General features: G+C 39.8%; 1 protein-coding gene across 3 annotated transcripts in view; it reads left to right on the top strand.

Moving 5' to 3' along the window:
- The window catches only part of ppp3cca (protein phosphatase 3, catalytic subunit, gamma isozyme, a), a 35,934-nt gene extending 10,117 nt beyond the window's left edge, over positions 1 to 25,817 (top strand). The window contains exons 4-14 of one of the 3 annotated variants that reach the window (XM_005472928.4): positions 7,115 to 7,226; positions 9,323 to 9,468; positions 11,003 to 11,142; positions 14,274 to 14,351; positions 14,436 to 14,530; positions 14,644 to 14,769; positions 14,853 to 14,930; positions 16,638 to 16,722; positions 17,605 to 17,702; positions 20,707 to 20,733; positions 23,309 to 25,817. In XM_005472928.4, the coding sequence (XP_005472985.1) occupies positions 7,115 to 7,226; positions 9,323 to 9,468; positions 11,003 to 11,142; positions 14,274 to 14,351; positions 14,436 to 14,530; positions 14,644 to 14,769; positions 14,853 to 14,930; positions 16,638 to 16,722; positions 17,605 to 17,702; positions 20,707 to 20,733; positions 23,309 to 23,469 (1,146 nt within the window). In that variant the 3' untranslated portion in view covers positions 23,470 to 25,817. The remainder of the gene's footprint in view (positions 1 to 7,114; positions 7,227 to 9,322; positions 9,469 to 11,002; positions 11,143 to 14,273; positions 14,352 to 14,435; positions 14,531 to 14,643; positions 14,770 to 14,852; positions 14,931 to 16,637; positions 16,723 to 17,604; positions 17,703 to 20,706; positions 20,734 to 23,308) is intronic. The other 2 variants (XM_005472927.4, XM_005472929.4) reach the window with 2 other exon arrangements.
- Positions 25,818 to 26,449: the final 632 nt, after the last annotated feature.

Here is a 26,449-nt window from a genome sequence, read left to right as displayed (position 1 = left end):
CCTTTAAATTTGTCATGAGCAGTTGTTCTCCAGGCTCTCTGAAGGTCTTTAAAAGTTTTTTTTTTTTTTAAGACATTGGCTGCTTTTTCACTTATTGTCACTCCAGTTGACGAATCTGACCATTTTCAGGGGAATGTGTGAGGGTTTTTTGTTTTTTTTTTTAAGCCACTAAACAGTGGCACATGAATCAAGCATAAGAAAAGCATCTAACTGAGGGGATGACTCAGTGTTATGTCTACACATAAGAGGCAATTTATCACTGAACCAGTTTTAAGCTGTGTTTTTAGGCACTTTGTTGCTAGCAGCCTGTCACAAAATCTCATTTGTTTCGATTTTTTAAGCTGAATATAAGAAGCTAAAGAGCATTAAGGTTGTTCTGGTGGAACCTGGTGGGCAAGCAATTGCATAAAAGTTACTAGGTCTTAAGTTTAATATATATATAAAAAAAATGCAAATGATTCCCCTTTGGCAGGCATGAAATAGCATTTTTACACCAAAAGGTGATTCCAAAAGAGCCTGAAACTTGGCAGGTGTCATCGTGGTGTGCATTTGAGGGAACTGGACACATGGAGTAGGGCTGGGCCATATCATACCGTTCACGGTAATACCGGTATAATGTTAGGCAATGATAAGAAAAGGAAATATCGCGATAGAATATGGGTAAAACACAAATGCCTTTGTTTTCATACGCACATGGCAGAAAAGCATGGCGGCGACGGAGAATGAGAAGGGCGAAAGCGGATCGTTGAATGAAACAGATGAACCAGAATTGGTTTGTAAAAATGCTGCAACTTCAGTGATGTGGAACTGGTTTAGCTTTTGTCCGTCAGATACACACCAAAGCACATTTTTGGTAGAGCATGCTAGCGGTCCGTCGTTATTACCGTGTTTTTTGGAAAATACGGCACACTTAAAATCAATCCTTTGATTTTTCTGAAAAACTGACCTTATGTATGAATTCTGGTTGTGCTTACTGACCTCCAACTGATTTTATGTGGTACACGGCGCTCGAAAATCTGTCAAAAAATGTTTTAGTACGACTTAAATAAGATACGAAGCCGCACCGCTTGACTACGGCTACCGTAGTCAGGAGCCTCGCGGAGTGATACGTACTGTGCTTTAACATAATATTACCGTATTGTGTGTGTATAACCTCTTTTTAAGTTTTGTGGATATTATACATGGTTATGCTGAGGATATGTCGGCCAATTTCCACTGGAAATGCCTTTTGGTTAAACTGTCAGCGAGGAATTTGCATAAAAAAAACAGCTGCTTGTTTAAGTGAAAATACATTGATGGGTTTTTTGCACTAATGAAGTTGCGGAGTTGTAAAGTATTTTGTCTCGTGTCAATTTTATCGTCAGTTATATCGTTATCGCAAATTTTCAAATGTATATCGTGATAAATATTTTTGGCCATATTGCCCTGCCCTAACATGGAGGATGAAATAAGAAGGGGCAGACCTAAAACTATCTATAGCAGATGAACAGCTGATCTGAGAGATGCATGTGGCCCTTCAGTTGAGCCATCTACTGTTTACTGAAGCCTCATCAGAAATGGTCTCAGTGGAAGAATGTATGTGAAGAAGAAATTCTTAAGGGAAATGCGGAGAAAAGGCTGAGGTATGCCAAGTTACACAAGAACTGGATTCATCTTGTCAGAATTGATGGAAACGGCTTCTTTTTTCTTCTTTTTTCTTTTTTTGAGCATGTCAGTGATCCCAGTGATCCTGTTACAGCACTGTCCATGCTGTAAAAGCATAAAACACTGTCAGTCATGGATTGGCCTCTCCAGACCTTGACATTCTTAAAACAGCGTGAAAATTTGACAGAAAACAAAACAAAAGGCAGACAGCATCCAAAGAAGAGCTTCGAATGTCCTTTTTGTACATACTCCATTTTTCTTATATGCTATGTTTCCATGTCTGTTTGCACAAATTTCTGTGAATCGTATTGCTGTTTGCCATTTTCCTAGCACATTATTAAGAAACGAGGGGTGACTCAAGACTTTTGCACAATATTGTATGTCAGCACTCATGCTGGTAACAAAAACTAGGGAGAAATTACGCCAGATGGCAGTGAAATAGCCTTGAGAGCCAAATTTGTAAAAAAAACAACAACAAATAAATAAAAAATGGATACCTTGTGGGAGTAGTGTGAATTTCAAGCTTCACTGTTACTTACTCAGACTCACTATGAGTTAGTGTATTAACAGTGGGTTCCTTGTAGCACACATTTCAGATTGTTCCTGTAAGTACTTTTCTTGATCTACATTAAGCACTCTGTGGAGCATGAGTTCTCGTAGAGCAAGTAAAGTATTGATGTTTTAAATATAAATAACATTTTGACAGTTCAGGTGTTGACGACTTCTTTCCTTAGCCCCAGACCTGCTAGGACCGGCTTTTGGAGTCTAAGTTTCCTCCTCCTTCCCGACTCCTTGTATACGTGACAACTTAAGAAAATAGTAACTGTAAAAGTTGTTATATAACTGAAAAGAGCCTAGAAATAGTGACTGTTTGGGGCCCAAAGCTGGTCCATAAGTGCTTGAAGGGAGCCGATCAGACATCGCTGCACCTTTTGATAGTAGATACATGGAGCATGGAGTGGTTTTGTTTTTCTAAAGGGCATGTGCAGTCCTGATTCATGTCCTCAAGTATGTTGAATATTTGTGGAGAAAAAGCAGAAAATGAAAGCTATGTAAGAGTCAACTAGGAAGTATGCTAACATTTTGAGCCTCCTCTGGGGTCTTTTGATGGCCCTGGGTTATGCACTGAGGTGGGTGAAATGTCACAGATGAAAAAAGGGCAGAGAAGTAGCAAAGGGAATGAAAGGCTCTTGATGATGAAGATAGATTTGTTTTTACTAAAGACTCTTATATTTTTTTCACCACATATTTTTCTAAAAACAGTGACGCCTCTTAAGAATCAGCTTGATTTGTTTGGGTACGCTTCTTGTGGTTCTAATACTCCACAACCTACTGTGGCTGGCTGGGGTCACAAAGTAGTGCACAACTAACATGCAGCAACTAATTAAAAGTAATGGGATACACACATAATATGCAGCCAGGCAATTATTAGGATATAATTAAAAATGCTGCTGAGGGGAAACCAATCTTTCGACCTGGGAATAACCTGCCAGGATAGTTTTTTTTTAACAGTACCAGACACTGGATTAGCTTTGGAGCACACATACAGGACCAGCACAGTTGGGTTTTTGTTATTGTTTGCCATATTTTTATATACTGTTTTGATGATGATGCTCATGAGCACATGAGCATAAGATCAAATGTAGTCATTGTATGTGCAAGTAATCTGTGTGAGCTGAAAACTCAGGCTTCAGACTGCTCTGAATGCTCAGTTTCAGGCAGTGTTTGTAATCTCGGCTCTATGTCCATGAGAGACACTATCACTATTGTGGTCATCCCAGGGACACAACTCAGAAGCTCCACCCATCTGCTGTTCAAGTTTTCTGTTTATAAGTGTCAGCCAATCAAAAGAAAGCTGGGTTAAAGTTAGAAGAAGAGGGACAGCAGAAGAACTGGGGGCTTCACCAAGGATGAGATAAACAAGCGTTATTTTAAACTGTGAATCATACAAAGCTAGTAGTAGAAGCTTTGCATGTAGGTGAATTTAACGATAAAAGATGGACATAGTTGCTGTGAACTCACCAGTTTGGACTCTGATCCATACGGTCCATATAGAATAGTTGCCAAAACCATTTTTTCTTATATACAAGGCTGAAAATATGCTTTTAAATTGTCTGTTTATGTATATTAAGTCGATGAGAATTCACTTGATTTTTAAAGACAGCCTCAAAAGGTCAGTAGAGAAATTGCAGTTTTCTGTTCTTTCATTTTTTTCCCAGAAGTTCTCCCTTTTGTTAGAAAAATTGAGATGAGCAACTTCTTAATTGATCTATTTTTCTTAATTGGTCTAGAGCTAAATCAGTGGATCAGTCAGTCATTCTAAGGGAAAACAGGTTTTTTTCTTTTAAAATAAATTAATCATTTAAGTGAATTTAAAAAAAGAACTTCCAATTTCACCTTCTAAATTCTGATAATTTGTAATGTGCACAAACCATTCCAAATGTGTGATTTGGAATAATTTGAAATTAGATGGTCTTTTTTTCCTTAACCTCCTAAGACCCGAACTCTTCCACGACATGCATTTTTAATTTCTCTTTGATATCTGGGCATATTGGGGCCCAATGAATGTAAAAACAAAGAATTTCCAGATTATTTTTTTTTACCTTATTTTTGTTTTTAAGAAAAATGAGAGCCACAAATGAGGATATTCATTTAAAATTTTGATAGAACAGTAGCAGTATAATGTCCTCGTAAGTGGATATCAGGCCCATGTAGAGCAAAATTGAGTATTTTGGTCTAAATAACCAAAAATGTGATGTCCACATATGTGGACAGCAGGTCCTAGGAGGTTAAAGACTTTTGATTGAGGTAGATTATTACAATGATAAAATTATCATTAATTGGCAGATATTGATTTGTTAAAATAGTGATCAAGATCTCTGAAATGTGTCATTGTTTCTACACATGAGAGGAAGCAGCCTAAAATCACCATGAAACAGCACTGAAGTGTAAAAGCTATAGATTTCCAGCCATTTGATCTCACTAGCAGGAAAAAAATGCTCTCCCTTTTTTAGGCCACTTCAGTAATGCATAAGGCAGATATAGGAAAATGGATATCAGGATGTGGTTACCTAGGTAACATAAAGAGTCACCGCAGCCTCTTGAAGCAGTGCGTTACCACTGCAGGCCAGCAATTTGCCAAAGTCTAAATTCAGTGTGTGTGCACAACCTGTTTTATTCTGTGTATTTCTTTATTCACTTAGTGAATTCTCTTTGATCCAAGCAAGTGTCTCTTTGGACAAACCGTCCAAGCCCCAGCTCCACCCCTACATAAACCAGGCACAGGCTGAAGAGAGTGCGTGCGTGTGTGTGTGTGTGTGTGTGTGGGAGATGAGGTGAAGGTAGCCAGTGTTCATGTCTGCCACACAAAGCTCCGTGCCCCTTCCTTTGTCTTCTTTCCCCCACTCGTGAGTGGCTGGCTGAAAGAGTGCAGAGAGCTCTCATTAAAACCCATGTCAGCTTCAAGCCACTCGGAGCCATGTCCTTTCCTCCGCCTCCGCACATAAGAGAGAGCAAGTCACACCGACAGCCCCCTCAACACATTTACCTGCACTTCACAGTCTGATATTCCTCTCAGTGATCAATGTGTATAAGATGAGATGGGTACACCCACCACCACCTTATTTCGACATTGCGTGAACACACACCTGCAGGCTCCGGTTACCTTGGCATCTCGTTGCATCGACTTAATAGCGGGCCATGGTTTGCACATGTTAAAAAAGCGGGTTGAGAGTGTCAAGTGGCAGCTATTGAACAGTGCATGAACTGAAGAGAAAGCATGTTCATTTGGATTGTAAATGCTGGTCTGTTCTTTTTTTAAATTAGAACCAGTAATGTAGTCACAGGAAACCCATCCTACTGCTTCTAATATTTGGTTAGCAAAGGGAAAAACAAACAGTTGTTTGGCATATGATGGTTAATGTGTGTTTGGAGCTTCATGTGACAGAAAGCAAATAGCAGTTGTAGCAGTTGCTACAGGACAGTAATTTAACTGCAAAATGACATAAGCACTCATACTTTACTTTTATATAGGAATATAACCAGATGGCAACCAGTCTGTTTGAGTCCCGCGTTGCAGTGAGACACATCGTGTTTATAAATTAAGCAGCAGTTATTTGGAAACCTTCACCAATCTGTCTGAGAGTGTTTGTAGTGAGTCTGTGATTGTTTGCAGACAGGTTGTCTCCCACTAGGCAGCCTGTGCAACTACCTTGTGATCAAAACTGGTTGCCCTAATGCTAGGACTGCACATTCATTTTAAGAGCAGGGAATAATGGAGTGATAGATAATTGCCTGAGTAATTATTCCGACTCTGAACATTTGCTGTTGCCAGTATTTCTAATATGAGCATGCTTCACTAAACATTATTGTGTGTCTACCATTAAAGGAGGCTCACACATTCTTAAGCGAATTAAAAATATGATGTATCTTGCTGCAAGGACATAATAAGGGCGTCTCTCATCCTGAGTCCACCTGGAGGCCCTCCATCGTCTTGGACTGCAGCTGGCAAAGTAGTCCTTGTTCTGTTCTGTAACCAATCTGTAAGTGAGGTTGGCCTAGCACATGAACCAGCTCTCTTCAGCTACCCGCTGCTTCTGCTTAGAGTCAGCCTGCATCTTTCAGCAGATCTCCAGAGCAGGAGTACCATTGCCAGCTGCAGTCCAAGGCAGTGGCGTTGAAGTCTTTCCGTGGGACATGAGTCCATTGGCTGTGTGAATTCCCTCTGGGTACTCTGGTTTCCTCCCACCATGCAAAGACATACAGGTCAGGTTAATTGGTAATTCTAAATTGGTCATAGGTGTAACTGTGAGTCTGAATGGTTGTCTATTACTTGGTGTTAATACTATGATAGATGTTTCCAGGATGTACCCCAGCTCTCACCTTATGTCATCTGGGATACTTCCTTCCCATGATCCTGAACTGGATAAGTGATTAAGGCCGGGTGGCCAGCCAAAATAAAGTCTGTGTGCAGGAAATACTGGTAATGTCTCCTCTGCATCTCCAGTGGCACTAAAATCTGAAAATGTTAATAGTAACAACATTTTGGAACACAATTCACAATAGTTACAATGTTTCAATACTAACACAATGTGAATTGTGTTGGAAAGTGGGGCTTTTTGCTGCCTTTGAGAGGGTCATCTGGGATGCTAATACGCTTGTTGTAAAAATGTCAACATATTATAGATGTAGTTCATATGTAGAGAGACAACACATTTAATTAACATGAATATTGTTTTTGCTTTTTATATAGTGTGAAATTAAACCAAAAATCAGTTCCTGGGACTTTACATAGTAAGGTCCATACCTTAAAACCTTTGAAAGAGCAGCTCGACAGTTCCCCCTTGAGCAGCTCTTGATGACAGTGGTGAGGGAAGCCTGTGTGTGGAGAACACTGAATATATTTGAATAGAATTATGAGCGCACGTCTCTGACCTTTCTCACATTTCTCTCTTGCCGTCTCTCCTCTCAGTGCGTTCTCTACCTCTGGTCTCTCAAGATCAACCACCCCACCACACTCTTCCTGCTGCGTGGGAACCACGAGTGCCGGCACCTCACCGAGTATTTCACCTTCAAACAGGAATGTAAGTGTGCTGCTTTTCTCAGCTGTATGAAGACCAGCCCAGGGGGCTCATATGCTCTCTGTACCACTTTAAATTGACCTGTATCAGTCAGCCCTCAGATTTCACACATAACCCAGGCATAATGGTGCAGTCCGTTGCTAATAGTGTGAGTGCAGGATTGCTGTCGCAGGTATTTCCTTAGTCCCGTTGATAGTTCTTTTCACTTTCAAGTACCGCAGACACAAATGAGGAATTGAAAACACAGTGCTGGGAAACATAGCTATGTTAAGTCAGACTTCATGCCAGAGAAGTGGAGTGTTTTCTCTATTCCCCTTTAGTAAAATGACTAGCGCCCCATAAGTAGGACACATTTGTGACAAACACGTTGAACTGGGAAGTCCCGCCACAACATGCAACAGTTCATCTGCGAGTCTCCAGCGAGGAGATGAAGCCTTTGTCCCGTTTGTGTTGCCGACAGCAAACTGCTGAAGCATGGAGAGCAGCGAGGCATGCTGTTGATGCTATTTAGACAGTTACACTCACACTTTGATTTCAGTCAGTGACAGCTGCGCGCGTGTGTGTGCGTGTGCCTGCTGAGCAGGTGTGGAGGTATTAGCATGCAAACTCAGAAAGCAGTCGGCAAAGAATGTCTTGCCAGTTGCAAATAGATTTCACTCACTGCATCTCTGCTCACACCCACCCACATGCCACCTCATCTGTACACACACACACACAGACAGTTTGCCACCTGTTAATGCTTCAGGCTGTGGTTGGCCGAGTGTGAGACTATGTATGTAAGCTAGATATGCTGATAGATTGGAGAGGTTGGCTTCTTTGTTAGACTGGGGTTGGGGCAAGATATTGATCGGAAAAGCTTGTTGATCGATAATCAGTTCAACACTAACAAATTTAATCAGAGAGATTAGGGATTGTTGTAGTAATTGATTACAGCTGCGCTCACACTTCTCTCGTAGCCTTGTCTTGTAGTGCACAAGCGGTTGGTAGAAGTAGTAAAATGTGGCAATCCAAGTCAGTGTGGCCTCACACAATGTTTTAACCCATGTTGCCTTACTGTTTGTCTAAAGTGGTGCATTAATGATTTTAGAACGTTTTGTTTTTTCAGATTTAACAGTCAAGAGTGGGGATTATTTTGTGATTTATTTTATGATTGATCCTCAGAGTCTACATCACTGCCACATCCATTCCTGCGATTCCTCCACATCCCACTGCTATTCTCATGAATGATAGGCATCACCACTATACCTTCACATCAGCACTCACATAGGAGGAAAAAGGGTTGAAACCTCCCTCTGTATAACCTGTTACACAATAAGACAAGTAACAGACATAGAGACTTGCACAAGCGGCAGAAACAGCGGCTTGCTACAATGGATTTGACAGCAACTTTGTTGTGTGGTAGATATAATGCGGCTCATAGCCTCGTGAACAAGCGCGATACAATGACGACCTGTTTTATTTAATGAACGAATTATCTTTGTTCTCATCAATAAACTGTTTTAGCATAGTTTATTATCACCAAGCACACTCATCTTATCTGTTATGGTCTACAGCCCCATGACGTAGTTTCTGGGAAGACATGGGTTAGTGTGCAGAGAATATACCTTAGAGTTAACCTAGATTCATAAGACAGCATTACCTCTTTACTTTAGCTAACTGCAGAAATAGCATTTTCCCATCTCATCCCATGAGCAGTGTTTCATTGTTATTCCAACTAAGCTTTAAAGATGTTCATTTACTGAAACGTACATTTTCACAGAGTAAAGAACTTTAATTTCAAAGCTCCACACTCCCCTTTATGACCTGAAAGTAGCACTGTCTTCAAACTGGCACTCGCATTGTACTGTCCTGGCTGCTTCTCCTCTATAAGGCATTGACTTCCTCCTGACCTAATCTGACCCTTTCAGTCTTCTGCAAGTTGTGCTGTAGAAGCTGTCTGGAAACAATCACCAGTGGCACAGTTGGCAGCGCAGCTCTGCTAGCTGCTCATAACACGTCTACCAAACCTTTGCTGTAGTGAGCAAATTCAACAGACTTTTTGCCATTTCTGCCAGTAATTATGACCTCAGACTGAATCCTAATCTTTATTTTCACTGCAGGTAAAATTAAATACTCTGAACGGGTGTATGACGCCTGCATGGAGGCCTTTGACTGCCTGCCCCTTGCTGCCCTACTCAACCAGCAGTTCCTGTGTGTACATGGCGGACTCTCACCAGAAATCAACTGCCTAGATGACATAAGAAAAGTAAGTGATCGACCGCTGGCTTGTGACATTATCAAGATCTGCCTGTCAAGTTAATCTCTTTTATGTTCCAAGAATATGTGTTAAAGTTTCAGCTCTAATCGCAGATCATTCACTCCGTCATGCCTCATTACACCTGATTCTAGCTGTGATGTACAGCCTCTTCCACTGTTGGCAGGTTGAAATCCAGAATGGGCATTTCCTGTCTGTGCCATGGATGCCCTGGTTGAATTGAGGCAGGACAACCAATATGGCTGTTATTGAAAACAAACGTTTTGCAATAAAGTGCACATTTAACAGCACCAGAGGGTGACATGAAAACACAATAACATCTAAATTAAGTCATCAACTTAGTTTACTATATTTAGAACGAAGGCAGGCTTAAACTGGCTTCACTTTTCAGCTTTGGAGCTACGTTGATCTCTTATGGACAGTTAAAAACTATAAATACTCGTCGGGCAAATACTTTTGGACTCTGTTTCTCACATTTCTTAAAATTTTATTTCCTAGAACATGTTCCCTGTGTTAGACTAGTTAGGATCAATACTTGAAGAATGAAGGATAGACTTGTTGATACAGTATTACAAATAACAAAATTGGCTGATAGCTGAATCTAATACTGTTAGTTTGGCTTGGACACAAAGAAATTGTTACAAAAAATGACCTGTTTAAAAACTCTTCATGACAGTATTTTTACATTTTTAGTCAGCTTAATATTAATCTGAATCAACAGATAAATACCAGACATCACTCAACGCCTTATTTGATGATATGCCGTGTTAGCCGATATCAGTCAGCAGTGCTGATGTCGGTCAATAAAAATATTTGGCTGTTGTAGCTATTAAGTTTATGAAGTTTGATAAATTAGAGCCCAAGTGATTAGTCTGCGATATTATCGGCCTGTACTAGATATTTGCTGATTCACTGGTATCAGCATTTATAACAGGCAATAAATGAAAATTTGACAAGTGGAGACTGGATAAACCCTCTTCAGTCGTGTTTTGAGTGTTGACGTTACATAGTTTGTCAGGCAGAGGGCACTCTGCAACTTCCCTGTTGGCAACATACATTTTTGGAGTGCCACAAACACAACTAGGTGAACGGAACAAAGTCCAACATAAATAAGTAAATAAATAACACGATATCGCAAATGTTAGAGGCGTGTTTTCTGTTTTGTGTGTCTGATAGAAAAAAGTTGTTGGGATATTGTTGTCTCGGTGGGGCTCTAGTCAAAATAAAAAGGCCAGAAATTGTTTATCAGTTTCTATTGTTTAACATGGGTTGAATATGCGTTGTAGCCTTTCATAAGCTTCTCAGCTTGTTACATTAGTTCTGTACCTGCTGACAGAACTAGTGTAACAAAGAGAGTTTGGTTAAAAATGCATTTTTTCAGTTCCTTCCATGTCATTTCTATCGAGGCAGTTGAACGGAGGGCTTTCATGTGAGAGAGTCCACTTCCTTGACTTTGTGGCTTTAGTTACTTTGTCACAACCAAACAGTTCCTCTGCTAAGCATGTTTGTATTTTGTGCTCTGCAGTTAGACAGATTTAAAGAGCCTCCAGCATTCGGGCCAATGTGCGACCTGATTTGGGCAGACCCTGGTGAGGACTACGGCAGTGAAAAAACATCAGAACATTTCAACCACAACTCCGTGAGAGGCTGCTCTTACTTTTTCAGGTATCACATAAAACTGCTGCTTTTAATGTTATTGTAGCGCTCTGCACAAGCACTGCTCTTGTAGACCACTTTAATAATAATAATGACGAATCGAATAGAAAATGAGCTGCATTGCGCAGGTCACAGGTTGTGGATTCATTGTTTTATAGGTCAATCAGCTTATTGAGGCACTTTCAAAAATGGCCTTCTCAAAACAGGTTAGCAGATAAAAACAGCATGTTCAAAATGGGTCGACACATTCAGTATGCCGTTACAAAATAGGTCAACAGATTCAAAGAGCTCCTTCACAATATTCTGTGGAAATGGGTCCAGCAATGGTCAAGAGCAGACAAACATGTTAGAGATTAGCACATTTAAATGGCTTGTTTAGAATTCAGTGGGTTTAAAGATACAAAACGCTTATTCAGAATAGGAAACAACAGTCAGGTGATTACGTGTAATAAGATTAGAGAGGAAAAACATGAACAATGCCTGTCACAGTCCTTTATGACAAAAAATGTTAGGTTGAGATAAGCTAAATCAGTTAGCTTGGAGCTAGTTACATCAGCTGTGTGCAACTTGAGATGTAACCAGCTTCCCCAGTAAGTCTGTATTAAGTGAAGATAAATGCATCAGTTAATTAAGAGATTGCAACAGACCTTACCAAGAGATGGCAGCTTAGGGGAGTTGATCAGCCACTTTGGATGGACTTATCATAGCTTTGATTTTGTGGTCTCCACGTGACTAAAGTAAGTACTTTTAAGAAACTATTTAGCTCATATTTGGATAAACTTTTGTCACAGCAGTTTGCAGTGTTTCACACATTACACATGCATAACTCACAGTGTCAGAATGTCTAAATAAAGGTTTCTTCCTGTTTAGAATGTGGTCAGTTTTCAACAGTCTTTGAGGCTGACACAAAAGTTAGCCAAATACAATAGACGACCTGCATTCAGCGATGTCAGCAACTCTGCACCAACCTAAATGTAAAACACTGTAGTTGTTATGCTAACTGTCAGCCAGCCTTGTTTGATAAATCCAGGAAAGGTATGATGACCTTCTACTCCAACAACATTGAAAGGATTGCTTGTTCCACTGGTGTAAACTGCTGTCTGTTTGTATAAACAAGGTGACGACACACGGGCAAAAAGCAGTGATGCCTGCTTGTGATGCAGTGTGAATCTGAGCTAACTAAGGCCTCAGTCAGAAAGGCCTAGAGATCAGTCAGGGAACATCTGGCAACCACTTGGCGAAAAATGGACATTCCCTGAATGGTTGACGAGCGGTTGCTGGCAGGGAAATCTGCAGCTAAAACCCAATTCACTCCGGCCTATAGACCGGTCAGTGACTTCCTGGCAACTGCGTGCTAGCAAAAAGTGTGTATTCCTCGACTGCTCGGTGGAGGTCGCTGGCTGAATTTGGTCACAACCAACTGCATTGTACTGCATTGAAAACCCTCCTTCTGATTGCTTTGGTACTCAGCAGGTTGCTGTGTTTGCCAAACGTTTGCATGGAAGACGTCAACTTGTCTGCAAACACTTGCACACTGCTCACTAAGCAGTAGTGAAACATGAAAAGTGTGAGGCAAACCAGAAATGAGGAATGTTCACCTTCAGACTAAAGGTTGTTAATCTGGTGACTGCAGAGATCTGCTAGCAACCAAAACAATCACAATGATATTTTTGGTGCAGCAGCATTCTGTTTGCAATCAATTTCACCTTTTTTTTTGGTTTCTCAAAGTTGTCAGTGTGTTGCTGAGTGGTCTGTAGGCCCATGTGACTGATGCCTCATAAAACTAACATTAGATTAATAAAGCAGCATCTCAATTATTGTAAAAGTATAACAGGTGCTAGCATAATTTAAAATTTTGGTTAAAATGCTGTCTAAACTACTAATTAGATTTTTTTACATTTGTATCTCACAAAAATAAAAACTAAATATTTTAACTGATTGGCTAAAAGATTGTTAGCACAAACTGTGGGATTGCTGCTAACTCTGAAATGCACAGCTGTGCAAAAAAAATAAATAAAACATAGATAACTTAATAAAGTTTTGGGAAATAAGAACACTGATACTGAATGTAGACGTGATTTGCTGGAGGTTTTGTGAAAGTCTGTAGTCCTTGAGTTGATAACGTTTGATTGGCAGTGCTATAGACATTTCCTCCTTTCATAGTGTAAGAAATAGTGTAAGGACTGACTAGTTTATCAAATATTAAACCAAAGTAATAGTGATAAAACACACTTGTTTTGTCTTGTGTTGCAAGTCCCTTAGAGCCCAGATTTACTTACTGTTTAGTTAAGCTTGAGCCAAGACTGTGGAAGGAGAGGTTTTAGTCATCAAGATTTCCATCAAAAGAACTTGAAAGTAAAACAAGGTTTCCTTTGATGAACCTGCTGAATGATTATTTAACAGCTGCTTGCAGCATGCTCTCATTTATCTCTGCATCACTGAGGATCTCTCTCACCTGGTCTTCTTTGAGCAGCACTCACTAGTGTTCCTCCAACATCCCCTCCTTTCCACCTTTTTTCCTTTCTTGTATTAATCAATTTTTGTTAGTTTTTATTTAAGTTCAAGGAAATCCACTGTGAGATTGTGGGGTTTTTGCTCCCACTGGTCAATAATTGCATGGTGGTTCTGGAGTTGCTGAGTAAATGAAACAAATAATTGTGACTATGATTTTGCCTTAGTCAAATATTAATGCTGGTTAAAACAAAGTCTGCATGTCTAAAGTCTGTTCATATTGCAAATATCAGAAACCATTGGTGCTGGTTTGATGTTGCTTTGTTTACTCCCGATAATTTCCTGAGCTAATGGATTAGTTGTACTCTAAAGTAAAGTAGTTGTCCTCATCTAGCCTCTGCTTGGTCTAAACTTTTTGTAGAGGCCAGCCAATGCTGCTGAATGCCCATAAATACACCAGAGCAACCGCTGGATACTGTGCATCTTTAAACTCTGAGCTCAAGAGGCCAGAGGGCACAGCATGCTGAAAATAAACGTGAAGGCATCTCCTCAGGCCAACAGTCAATTAGTAACTGATCTTAAGAGGCCTCACGCTGCTCCGTCTAATGGTTTAAATTTGGAATAGGCTTTGACCCCTCTGTTAGTGGTTTTAACTGGTCAGCCTTCTCTGTCTCTTTTTCTCTTTGCAGTTACTCAGCAGTCTGTGACTTTTTGGTAAATAATAACTTGCTGTCTGTAATAAGGGCCCATGAAGCACAGGATGCAGGGTAAGTGGTATTTTGAAAACACATTTCCAGCATTTGATGATATAGAACGTGTTTAATGGGTCACTCTTATTTATGGCTGCACAGGTATCGGATGTACAGAAAAAGCCAGACCACAGGTTTCCCTTCATTAATCACAATCTTTTCAGCTCCAAATTACCTAGATGTCTACAACAACAAAGGTCTCTGTCTTTTCTTTTTTCTCATACCTCTCTCATTATTGTATTTTTCTTGCATTTACCCGTCGTCAGTCCTTCAATGTCTCCTCCCGTCTCCTCCCCTCTTTCTATCCTAGCTGCTGTATTAAAATACGAGAACAACGTGATGAACATCCGACAGTTCAACTGCTCCCCGCACCCTTACTGGTTGCCCAACTTTATGGATGTTTTCACGTGGTCTCTGCCTTTTGTTGGAGAGAAGGGTACGTCTGGTGCCGAGTTTGAAAAAAGTGGATTGGAGGCCGACAACGATTCTTGTATTGAGCTTTCTATGATTCATTTACAGTGACGGAGATGCTGGTGAATGTACTCAACATTTGCTCAGACGATGAGCTCATGTCAGAGGGAGACGACCTGTATGAAGGTAGGTAAAAAAAATAAAAAATGCATGTCTATTATTACTGAAGAAGCATCCACTCGAAAACGTTCATCTAGAAATGTTTCTGACGGATACTTTACTCATAAACATAACCAATGGACTGGGATCAGTACAAAAAAAAGAAAAAAGAAAAAAAACCCCACTAAGTTGGGGAGGGTCATTAGCGAATACTGCCAGTGTGTTTTTCCACAGTGGTAATCTCACTAAATTGAGAAGAAGCTGAAATGAAAGCATTGTCATCCAGGCAGACTGTTGATTATTTAGCAATCTTTGGGAGTCCACCTCTCTTTGTAACACGATACCTACTGGTCACCATTCTACTAACATCAGTAATAATGAACAAAGCTACGACAAGCTGATGTGATGTCTTTTCAGACTTTTTTCTACGAGGGCAATCCCAAAAGTCAGGTCTGCTATTCTGCGCAGAATCGCCTTCCGGACAAATGTTCTTTCAACTTTGGGAGCAGGTGGTAGTCACTGGGTGTGAAGTCCGGACTGTATTGCGGGTGGGTGATGAAGTTCCAACCAAAGTTTTGCAGGAGAGCGACAGTTTGGGCGACGTGTGGATGCGCGGTGTCGTGGAGAATGCTTGCGCGCAGTGTGCAACTGTGTTTTGGGACTGAAAGAGGGTATTGTTGGTTGACTTTCTGCCTGTTGGGACCACAATAAATGCTGACAGGTACTGTGAAACACTGGAAAAACTCAGAAGGCCATTTCAGAACTGGAGAAAAGGAATGCGGAGCAAGGACCTAAGCATTCTCCACGACACCGCGCGTCCACACGTCGCCCGTGATGTAAATATTATGGAAAATAAACGGTTGTTTGTATTTCTAAAACAATAGGAGACCTTACTTTTGGGATTGTCCTCGTATTTACCAGTGACCACCTACTCATAGTGCTCCTAAAATCAAACACGTTTACTTAGTGATGAGCCAGATTAATGTGTCCTGGACACAAACTTCTCAGTGGGTTTGAATTTTTGTTAGTTTGGACAATTGCATCCAAACAATGACGAGAAAACTTCTCACTTTCTTTCTGTTCTTCACACATTACAGTAACCTGTGAATTGTTATGGATCGTGAGCTGGATGAGCTACTAGTCACATTGTAGACTCTGTTTTTAGTTCATTGTTCTCCAGAATTGTAGCAATCAGGAAACAAAGGAAATAATCTTTCTCACTGACACACATCAAAGATTATTTTTCACAAATAATGGGCTAAGGGAAGGTTAGGATTATCATCTATGGTGAGTCAGACCTGAGAAGGTTAAACTATATTTAGCTTTGATACATGATAAAAATGTGTTAAGGTGTGTTTTTGTCTAAAAATCCATAAATATAGGTGGCCTGCTCACCTGTGCACATCTGCTTAGGCTGTAGACTTTATACAGATTCATTTCTGCTTCTTCAGTGAATGACGATTTTAATTTGGCTTTTAAATTGGATGAAGTGATAATGAGTCCTGGCACTCACTTAGCTGACATGGAATGCTGGGAGGTGATTTATGTGTAGCACTTAATCATAATTCAGCCTCTGTCACACATGGCTGATGTTGAAGAGGGAGTTCTGGTCCCTGAAGTACACGCACTCTGCTCTGAGACGAACACGTGACCAAAGAGGGCGAAGAATATCAGTCTCATGGGATGGAAAGTGCCGTGTGCTTTGTCTTAACTCATACTACGCACTGTTTGCAGGCGGCACCTCAGCGATGCGTAAGGAGGTTATTCGGAACAAGATTCGTGCTGTGGGAAAAATGGCCCGAGTCTTCGCAGTTCTCAGGTCTGCCTTGACTTTGACATTCTCTTTTTTTTCCCATCTTTTAAAAAAAAAAAAAAAAAATCCCTGTTGGAAATGCTTGTGTTCATGTATATATGCTAAAGGGATTTCAATGAGCTCAGTGCACTGGGTCATCACAATACCAAAAATAATTTGCAGGGCACCACAGGGCCAGTATGCAGCAGGATTGGTGAAGCTGAGTTTGAAAACACAGTGTTGGCCTGCTGGGATTAATGAGCGGGCACGAGATGAGTCACGATGCACCTAGACTCTGTAATGACATTAGACATTATTCCAGATTAATGGTGCTGCTGCTAGCTCGTCACACTGCTGCAAGTGGACAAGCAGCCTATTTGTCAAACGGCTCTATATGTCGAATACTGAAAGGGAGAGGGGGGGTAAAAGAAGACTAATGACACTTTCTCAATGTGGCTTTTTTATTTTATTCATGTTTGTTACATTTTTTTCAAATGCACAGATGTCTCTGTAGGATAAAAAAGGTGATGTTTGACTTTGAAGTGTCTCGGACTAAAGCAAAGGGCTCATTGAAAATGCAACATGTTAACACAAAAGTGTGCTAACACAAATCTGTACACTAAGAACCAAGACTTAAAAATATTGGTTCAGCTGCTAAAATTGACACAAGTTGTCAGTGACCCAATTACAGAAGCAGGGCACATGGTAGCAGGTTGGCTGGAGACGATTAGTGCAGATAGTCCATCGAACCAAACAAAGAGTGGATGAGACGGAGCAGGTGAAACATCCAGTGACCTCATGACCTCGTGGTTTGAAAACCGCCTCTAAACCACCAGGTGTGGGTCGCTGTGCTTGTTGAAACGTAAACTGTGTGTGCTCTTCATGTACCTGTGTGTTGTTTTGGACTAGGGAGGAAAGTGAGAGTGTGTTAACACTCAAAGGCCTGACCCCAACTGGAACTCTTCCAGTGGGAGTGTTGTCTGGGGGAAAGCAGACCTTACAAAGCGGTAAGTGTTTCTTATACTGTGTAACCTTTCCACTGTGTCCATTTACCACTTAGCTCTAACTAGACAGGTTCATTTCTTCACCCTGTGTCACAGAGTCTGTTTTTTTTTTAAGCACACCTGTTTTTCCCCCTATTTTTGCTTTTATTACACACTTAGCTTTTCTTGCTAAGATTTAAGTTTAAAGATTACCCTTATTTTCTTGTGGCAGTTATCCAGTTATCCTAGCCTGATTAGGTTACGTCTATGCTAATATATACATTATACACTTGCTGGCATGTGAAGCAAGTCAGAAGAATGGTGGTTGAAGTATTACTGTCAGGACTCTTAAGTCCTCCCTCTGATACCCTGATGTCTGTGGGTATGTGTAATAAGTTTTGCAACTAAATGATGTTATTGCCATTTTTTTTCTTGCAGTTGATTATTTTTACTCTGTAGCAATGTTGTGTTCATTTCACCTGATTAGTTGGATGATAAATATGCTTTAATCATCAGTTTTACTTGCAGACTTTCAGGTCTTTGTTGCTCTGTTGTATTGGCTTCAAACTCTGATGCAACATTTGAGTGTGAAGTCATAAAAACTGACATATTTCAATATGTTTGCTCTAATTATTGTTTTTCTTTAATTGAGTACATCTCTAATGGGCTTAGCTGTAGAATTAACCTTCACAAAAATAAATTCCTTTGGTTGTGTTGCAACTAAACTAATAGTCTAATATGGGGAAGCCACAGCTTCCGTGTTGGGCGTTTGTGTTTGTGTTGCAAAAGAAGCAATGTGGAAAATAAGGACATATCTGTGCATCTCAGTGACGCTGAAGAGACACGTGTTCAGATACATTATGAGCAGGGTTTCACATAAGTGGTCCGCAGGAGGAGGACAGACTGGAGGAGGACAGACATTTGTTTTGAACAAATGTCTGTCCTCTGGTGCGCGTCTTTTATTTTGACAGCGCATGCGCACCTGCGGACTACTTGTGTACAGCCCTGAATATGATACAGCCCTATACATGCAAACATATGTCACAACATGTCCTAATATGAATGCCCAAATAAGCACCCAGTGACATTTTAAAACTGCCGGGCCATTCAATCTCAAATCAAACAATTTTAAGAACATTTTCTCCAAGATGCATAAAAATGTCACACTCCAAAGTTTGGATATATTTTGAAAATAGTCCATTGACCTGTCACTTGCGTTTTTTTTTAACATTTTAAAATCTGAGGCCATTTTTGAACATTAATGTTTCAAAAACTATTAAAGATAAAAGTGTGAACAGTTTTCTGAGCTTTTCCACCATAAAAATGAGTGAGAGTCTTTAATTTAGGGACAATAAATCACAACATGAGTTAAAATATGAATTAAAAGAAAATCGAAGTCTTTGAAAGTCCCATATTTGAGCACACACTAACCCCCCAAAAAATTCACGTTACAAATGAAAATGCTTGACAATTTCTGAATACCATAAAGTTGTATTTCACAATAATGCAAAAATGAATCGTGTACAATAATATTTAACGTGAAGTTTTTAGTCACAGAAATAAAGAAAATGCTATTTTCATTCAACTTTCATGCTGGATTGAGCAAGTACAACAAGTTGTATCATAAAAATATCAGTAGATAGCTTCTAGATGGTCTTCTAATTATGACTGAGAAAATAAATTTGTTAAATTACAGATTTTTGATTTTTGAGACCTTCTGCCCTGGATGTGTTTTATAATTGAGTTAAATGAAAAAGGCCAACGATGATTTGAGATGGGATGAACCTGCTGCCATGTGGGAGACTTTTTCTAGAACAACTTCAGTATGTTATAAAAGAAGCATCCAAGGGTTGTTTTGAGCTTTATTAATCCCAAGTTTGGCGATATTGATGATATTATTATTATCAGCTACACTGATAGCAGCAAAGCTCCACTGAATGTCTGTCTGTGAATATCCGATACAGCAGCTTCCCCATTCGATTATAGTCTCTTTGAAGGGTTCGAGATCAATGGTGGTATTCCCGCCACAGGAAGCAGTGTCAGGACTTTGACTGCCCCCCGCCTCCATGCGGCAGAAAGCTTTGGGGCTGAGCTGTGGGCCGGCTGGTCGAGGAGGTCAACCTGTCACCTGGAAGTGGCTGCTGACCCTTTGATCTAAAGGTCAGCACCTGGCCTCACCTGCCACAGGACATGCTGGGAGCCATGCTCTGCCGTGCTGGAGGCTCACAGAAGTTGCAGGGCAATCAAAGGGAAAACCACATGTTGTGACCTTTCTGAGAATGTCATTGTCCATGTCTGTTCCCCCAGTCACAGCTTTCAGATCAGCTAGGCTAGTTCAAACAAGGGGAGTAGGGGCCTGTGTGTATTTTTATCCAGTCCTCCTCCGATTCTCCGATTCTTGTTTGTTTTAATCTTGATGATAGTATACCTGTGCGTTTTATGAACACATAACATCATTGCTGCACTAATTAACTCCAGTTTGCATCCAATTTAAAGGAGAAATATTCATCATGTTTCCAAAAGCTGTAAACATTATTTTAGTTCACTTTGAAATGAAGCTGATTGTACATGCATAAATGAGTGTGTGTCTGAAGGGAACCTCTGACTGCATGTGTGTTGAGCCTTTGGATGGACTGCCTGGTCATGGTTGTGCATCTTGCCCCCATCTTAGACTCTTAGTGTTTAACCAAATCCCCCCTCGGCTCTCCACACCTAAGTCCTCGTGACTCTTTAACACAAACACCAGCTTAAAACTCCAACACACTTCTTCACTCTAACCTTTCCACCCAATCGCCTAAGTGTTTTGGTGACGCTTCACAGCTGCTATGAATTTTTGCCTCCCTTTGAATGAGCCATGGGTGTTGGCCTATATTCTGCCATCTGTTTCTCCAGATTATCCCACAGTGGTGTTCAGATTGATTTTTTTAGTTTTATTTTATTTATTTTTTTAAATACTGTTGTATTTGCTGTCTCTGGCTACTTTGATGACTTCCTTTTTCCCCTCCTTCCTCAACTCCCATTAACATAGCTACCATTGAGGCAGCTAAAGCAAAAGGTATGCATTGGCTGTTTGGCTCAAATCCCCCTGTCTGTGTTTTGTGTGTGTTGTTCACCCTTTAACACAGACCCACTCCTCAAATATGTATTTTTCCCCCTTTCTGTAGTGTCCCTAATGTTTATTTCTATTGATTATCCTGTTATAGTGAATCCCGTTATTGCTGGTTGCTCTTGCATCATCAGAATCTGTTGATAACACTGGTTCTGTCATTGTAAAAATCAGCACTAGTGTTTTCTTTGATAAGGTAGAATGACGTGGAAACAGGAACAGAACATGAATTGAAACAAAATGCTTGAATGAGAAAGAAGTGAACATAAGTAATTGCCTTTTTGTAATTGCTGTGCTCTGTTTGTAAGTCTTTTTTTCTCATTTTTTTTTAATATAGGCAAAAACCAAATTTGCACAGGCACTAATTAGGACTTAGACTGTGTTGCTAAATGGAGATTCAAAAAGTGTCAACTACCACTGTATAGTTTAAAGCTTTGGCGGATTCAGGTCAGCATTAGCTAAATCAGGCTCGTCTCTGTATTTCTGAAAAATAAAGACTGTTATAAAGAGGTTATATATTTTGTTTTGTCGATCAGGTTTAGGACATGATTTGTCCTTTGTTGATAAGAAGTCCCTGGCTGTGGTCACATAAGCGTTTCTTGCAAAGTGTGGCTCCCCACACAGAGAAAAGCCTGCTAAGACCTGGTTAAGATAAGACCAGGGACATCCCTGCCTGGGATATTTTCAGAATCTAATCCTGTTGCACCGTTTGGCTGTCGCTACACCGCTCGTCTCATCTGGTCGACAGTGATGGTTGGCGGCTCAACAGGCCTCAGTTATCTCATCAAATCCATTAAATATTCTATTGCAGAAGACATTAATAGTTAATGTTGTAGATGAGGTAAAGGTGTTACTTAAAATTATTACTTACAAATAGTCATCAACCTTTTATGTCTTGTTTATCAAACAGATGAGCTCAAATAGCTCAGTTATGTTTCAAATGTATTCATTTCAATTGATCGTTTTTTTTAAAGTAAACTTTTTAGGCCATGAAAGTGTACGTTGCAACAGTCGTTCATGTTTTTTCATCCTATCACATGTCACTGTAGACTATTACCACTCAGAGTTACATTTGCCATCAGTCTACAAATTTTAGTATCTGGTCATTCACACCTTTAGATAAATATTTCAGATATCGTTAGCTTCATAGCATAAGTGCCTAAGTCATTGTCTGGTCAAAGTGACTTAGGCAATTATGCTATGAAGCTAACGATATGTATCCAGCACTTTTAGGGAAATATTATAATTAATTATTTTGTGTAACTGTTATTTACCTATGTAAATATGTTAGCTACCTGTCCTTTGCTTTTAGCTTATTTTGATATTTATTTACAGCTACAATAGAAACAATATCATTTTACTATTTATGTCAAGTATCAGTCTAAGATTGTAAGCAATTACTTATCTATTAATTTCAACCACATTTCCTTTATTTTAAGCAGCTTTTTGACTAAATTAAAATATAAATTAATATTTATTTAATAATTAATGTGTTAATTATTTTACGTATTGACTATTACTTACGTTTCAATGCGTTTTAATTTTAGACAATGCGTTCGCCCTAATCATTTCACTTATGTAACTATTACCAACATTACTAATACATAACCTTTCATTTCAGATAATTGTTGCCTTATGTAACCTGCATTTTTTGCTAATTTTTTAAATTATGCATCAATTACTTTTAGCTAATTAAGCGATGTGTGTTCTTCTGAGCTGTTTTATCAACAGTTGGCTAACTACATCGATGCACAAATGTATTTTATCAGATCATTTTGAGTGTTAACTATTTTATCACTGGGATAAGATTATTTTGGACATTGTTTATCACAAGGACCAATATGTCATTGTACCGTATTCGTTATTTCAAATTAAAAATGTTTTCAAATTGGAATCTTTTTATACAACAGTGTGACAGATGCAGGTCCAAGTACCGCTGGTTGGAAATCGCTAAACTCAAAGTTGAAAAATACAGTTATTTTATTCAAGGAACAATTTTTTTTTTTTAAATCACGGACGTCTGATTGTGCAAGAGTGGCCTTGAGGGTTTTTTTGTTTTTTTTTATATAATTCCCATATAAAGTGTTAACCACTGAGTTTTTACTGTCTGTTTACTTTGATAAAATGACTGAAATATATGAACTGTCTCTTACAAGTTTGCTTTCCGTTTGCACTTGTTTTCTTTCTGGTTTCCTTGGCCGTTTTGGGACATTAACGTAAGTCTATAACGTGTGAGGTGTTTAATTGGTGTAGTTTGTCCCACTGGTGCTTGAACGTTAGGCATCATTATTTAGTCGTGCATGTGTTGTATTTACAGATCATCCGTTCTGTGATTAGCAGATACTGTGTTTATTGCTCATCAAATGAAATTCCACAAGGAATACATTTTGATTGAAGCTGATGGAAGAGAAAATAAGAGAAAGCTAAAAATGTTTACGGCGAATACTTGCTGTGACGCACTGCTATTACTTAGCTGTTTCTACCTTCTTTTAATTTTCCCTTTGGTCTCTTTTCTGCTTTTTAGCAATTCAAGGCTTTTCTCCCACGAGGAAAATTCGCAACTTCGAGGAGGCGCGTGGCCTAGACAGGATAAACGAGAGGATGCCTCCGCGCAAAGATGGCCAGCAGCCAGATGGAACCACAATCAACACCAACACCCCCAACAAGAACGGCACTGATGGATAGGCAACTGAAACACTACCCTGCCATCTTTACACAGCCCACACCACCTGAGTCATAGCCCCCAACTGCTCTCTCTCGCTGTCTCTCTCTCTCTGTCTTCATCTGTCTCCTCTGCTGAAGCTGCCTGTCCATCATCTGCTCGCCCACAGCCGGGCAGTGAATGGAAGCAGAAACATCAGTGGATAAAAACAAAAGGAGCCGCAGTGCTGGGAAAGCACTACCCAGCTGCTCAAGAAAAGACAAACATTTGACTCTTTTATTTATTAAAAATAAAACCTATTAGATATATTGTGTTATAGCAAGAAATTACTGAATGAAGACATTTTACAGTCGAAATGTATTCTGTACACTGAAGCTATACATGTCGAAACGATTAAAAAAACCAAAACAAAACAAAAACCAGGATTTTATAAATTGAAGTTGGTACCAGTAGATGAAGATGAGTTTTTAGTCATGTTAAGTTTGTTTTTTGAACTGTTGTTCTTCGTGTGTTTGATAAGGGAAAGTACAAATGCTGTAGCCTCATCTGGGTCTCGCGAGATTCTTGCCGAGACATTTTGGACACTTGAGGTTCTACATACAGTATGCCTATATGTACATCAGTCAAAAGATAAATTGCATATGTATTAAAAAATATGAAGGGAAAGAACTATTAAATTCTATCTTATCTAATATTAATAATTTTAAAAAAAAGTAAAAATTTCTATGTGAAGACTTATGTCTTTAAGACTTTGTCTTATTTATACATTTTGAAGCCCTAAAGGTGGTTGTTTTTTGTAAAGTATTTTGTTCACTTCCAGAGGAAACCTTTTCCTGTATTATGATTTGTAAATGACACGGTTAAAGTGAAGGATTAACTCTTTATGTGCAATGATAGTTTGTATTTCTGGCTGTCTTGTGCTGGTTACGACTTGTGTTCACTTGATGGCAGCTAGGAAGTTCTTGCTGCCCTTAACCCCCCTCAAAAAAAGAAAAGTACAAAGCATGTCTTATTCTACACAGCAACCAGACCCATTAATACTCCTCTCTGGGTTTGAGCTCCGCACATGAAGATTACACTAAAAGGACCAGATTTCTCTCCGGTTATTGGACAGAAGAGGACCTGCATGTCGTACTCTCCTCAAAGCAGACTGATGTTCATTATTGCGTAGGAAACTTCAGTGTATTTAACTGAAATATGGCAGTTTGATGTGATCTTTTATTGTAAAACACTAAAAAAAAAAAAAAGGGGGGCGGGGCATGCTTTTGGGGGTTTACCTTTGTTTCTCAGTCTGTATTAGTGTCTCCATCTACTGTTGATTAGGCAGTATTCTTTTAAATTGTGATAACCGTGCATATCGAATAAGGGAAACATTTGACTTGCAGTGAAGCAACAGCACTTTGACGTTGCCGTACTTAAATACGATGGACTGAGTCATTCCCCCCGGCAGGGACAGCTGTCTGTCAAGGCCTAACAGTACTGTAATCATCTCAAGCTTGGCTGACTCACATACCCAGTATCTTATTTTTACAACCTATGGTCACACAAAGGTGGTGAACCATTAACACCTGCTGAGATTGCTGCTGTTGCTCCCCCCCTCCCTCTCTCTGTCCTCTGAAATGTTCAGGAATCCAGCTCCGCTCTGGTCTGAACGTCTCCACTCCTCACAGGCACTCCCAACCCTTTAAGACCTGCTTTTTCTAGGACACGCTGATCTGACTCTACTGGTGCTTCGACACACCTGACTGTAATTCAGTTGTCTTTCTGTCACTCATGGAACGGGGACATAAGCTTTAAGATTTGCTATTCTGTCGTGAGTTTAACCCCCCCACACACCGCTTTTTGCTTTTATTTTTTTGGGAAAGAAAAAAAAAAGCATGAGGCATTTGTGTTCATGTGCCATGCCACCTTGGCCACACATGTCAAAATCTGATCTGTGCGTGTGGACGGTGAACAGAGCCGAGCCAGGAGGCTTTTGAGTCTCACGTGATTAAAGATTACATTTCTTTTTATCCTTAAATTTTCCAAAATATTGTTGTTTGCCATTATGTTCTGTAGTTTCTGGGAAGGCTTCTGAAAGTGTTTGTTTTTTTGTTTTGTTTTATTGGTTTACATTCAGAACTGTGATGTTGACATTTATTTTAAAGGTAAGGCTTTATTGGGTGAGGCATACAGTATACTGACCTCCTGTTAGGTCCTATACATATCTTGCAGAATGTTAAAAAAAATGTTGTTCATCATATCAGATCTTATAATAGCTGTAAAAAAGGGGGATTAAAAAAGCTGTACCGTATTTGTCATGCGAGGCCATGAAATCTTTTATGTAGATGTATCACTTGGAAAAAAATAAAATGAAATTCAAATACAGTGATTTATGCGACTTCTCTGTTCTATTGAAAAAACAATGTTTTAAAGAGCTTAAACATTCATTCTGGATCCCCAACACGTTCTCACTCCCAAAGCATATACTGATCAGCAACAAGAAATACTGCTCATGCCTGATATTGTGTTGAATGAAAGGAACTGTTGTCTAGAGCATTGAGGTGAGGTGAACAGCACCGGTTAGCACTGTCACATAGCTAGAAGGTTGGGGGTCTGAATCTGCTGCGGTCTTTTTATGCCTGTGTGAGTTCAATTTTATTTATACAGTGCCAAATCACAACAACAGTTGCTTTAAGGCGCTTTATATTGTAGGGTAGACCCTACAATAATACATACAGAGAAAAACCCAACAATCACATGACCCCCTATGAGCAAGCACTTTGGTGACAGTGGGAAGGAAAAACTCCCTTTTAACAGCAAGAAACCTCCGTCAGAACCAGGCTCAGGGAGGGGCGGGGCCATCTGCTGCAACTGGTTGGGGTGGAGAAGGAAGACAGGATAGAAGACATGATGTGAAAGAGAGCCAGAGATTAATAACAAGTGTGATTCAATGCAGAGAGGTATATTACCACATAGTGAGTGAGAAAGGTGACTGAAGAACAAATACTGAATGCATCATGG

Source organism: Oreochromis niloticus, linkage group LG12, assembly GCF_001858045.2.
Source record: "Oreochromis niloticus isolate F11D_XX linkage group LG12, O_niloticus_UMD_NMBU, whole genome shotgun sequence".
NCBI lineage: Eukaryota > Metazoa > Chordata > Actinopteri > Cichliformes > Cichlidae > Oreochromis > Oreochromis niloticus.
The sequence above is the reverse complement of the archived record's forward strand: the minus strand, read 5'-3'. Positions and strand labels throughout refer to the sequence as shown.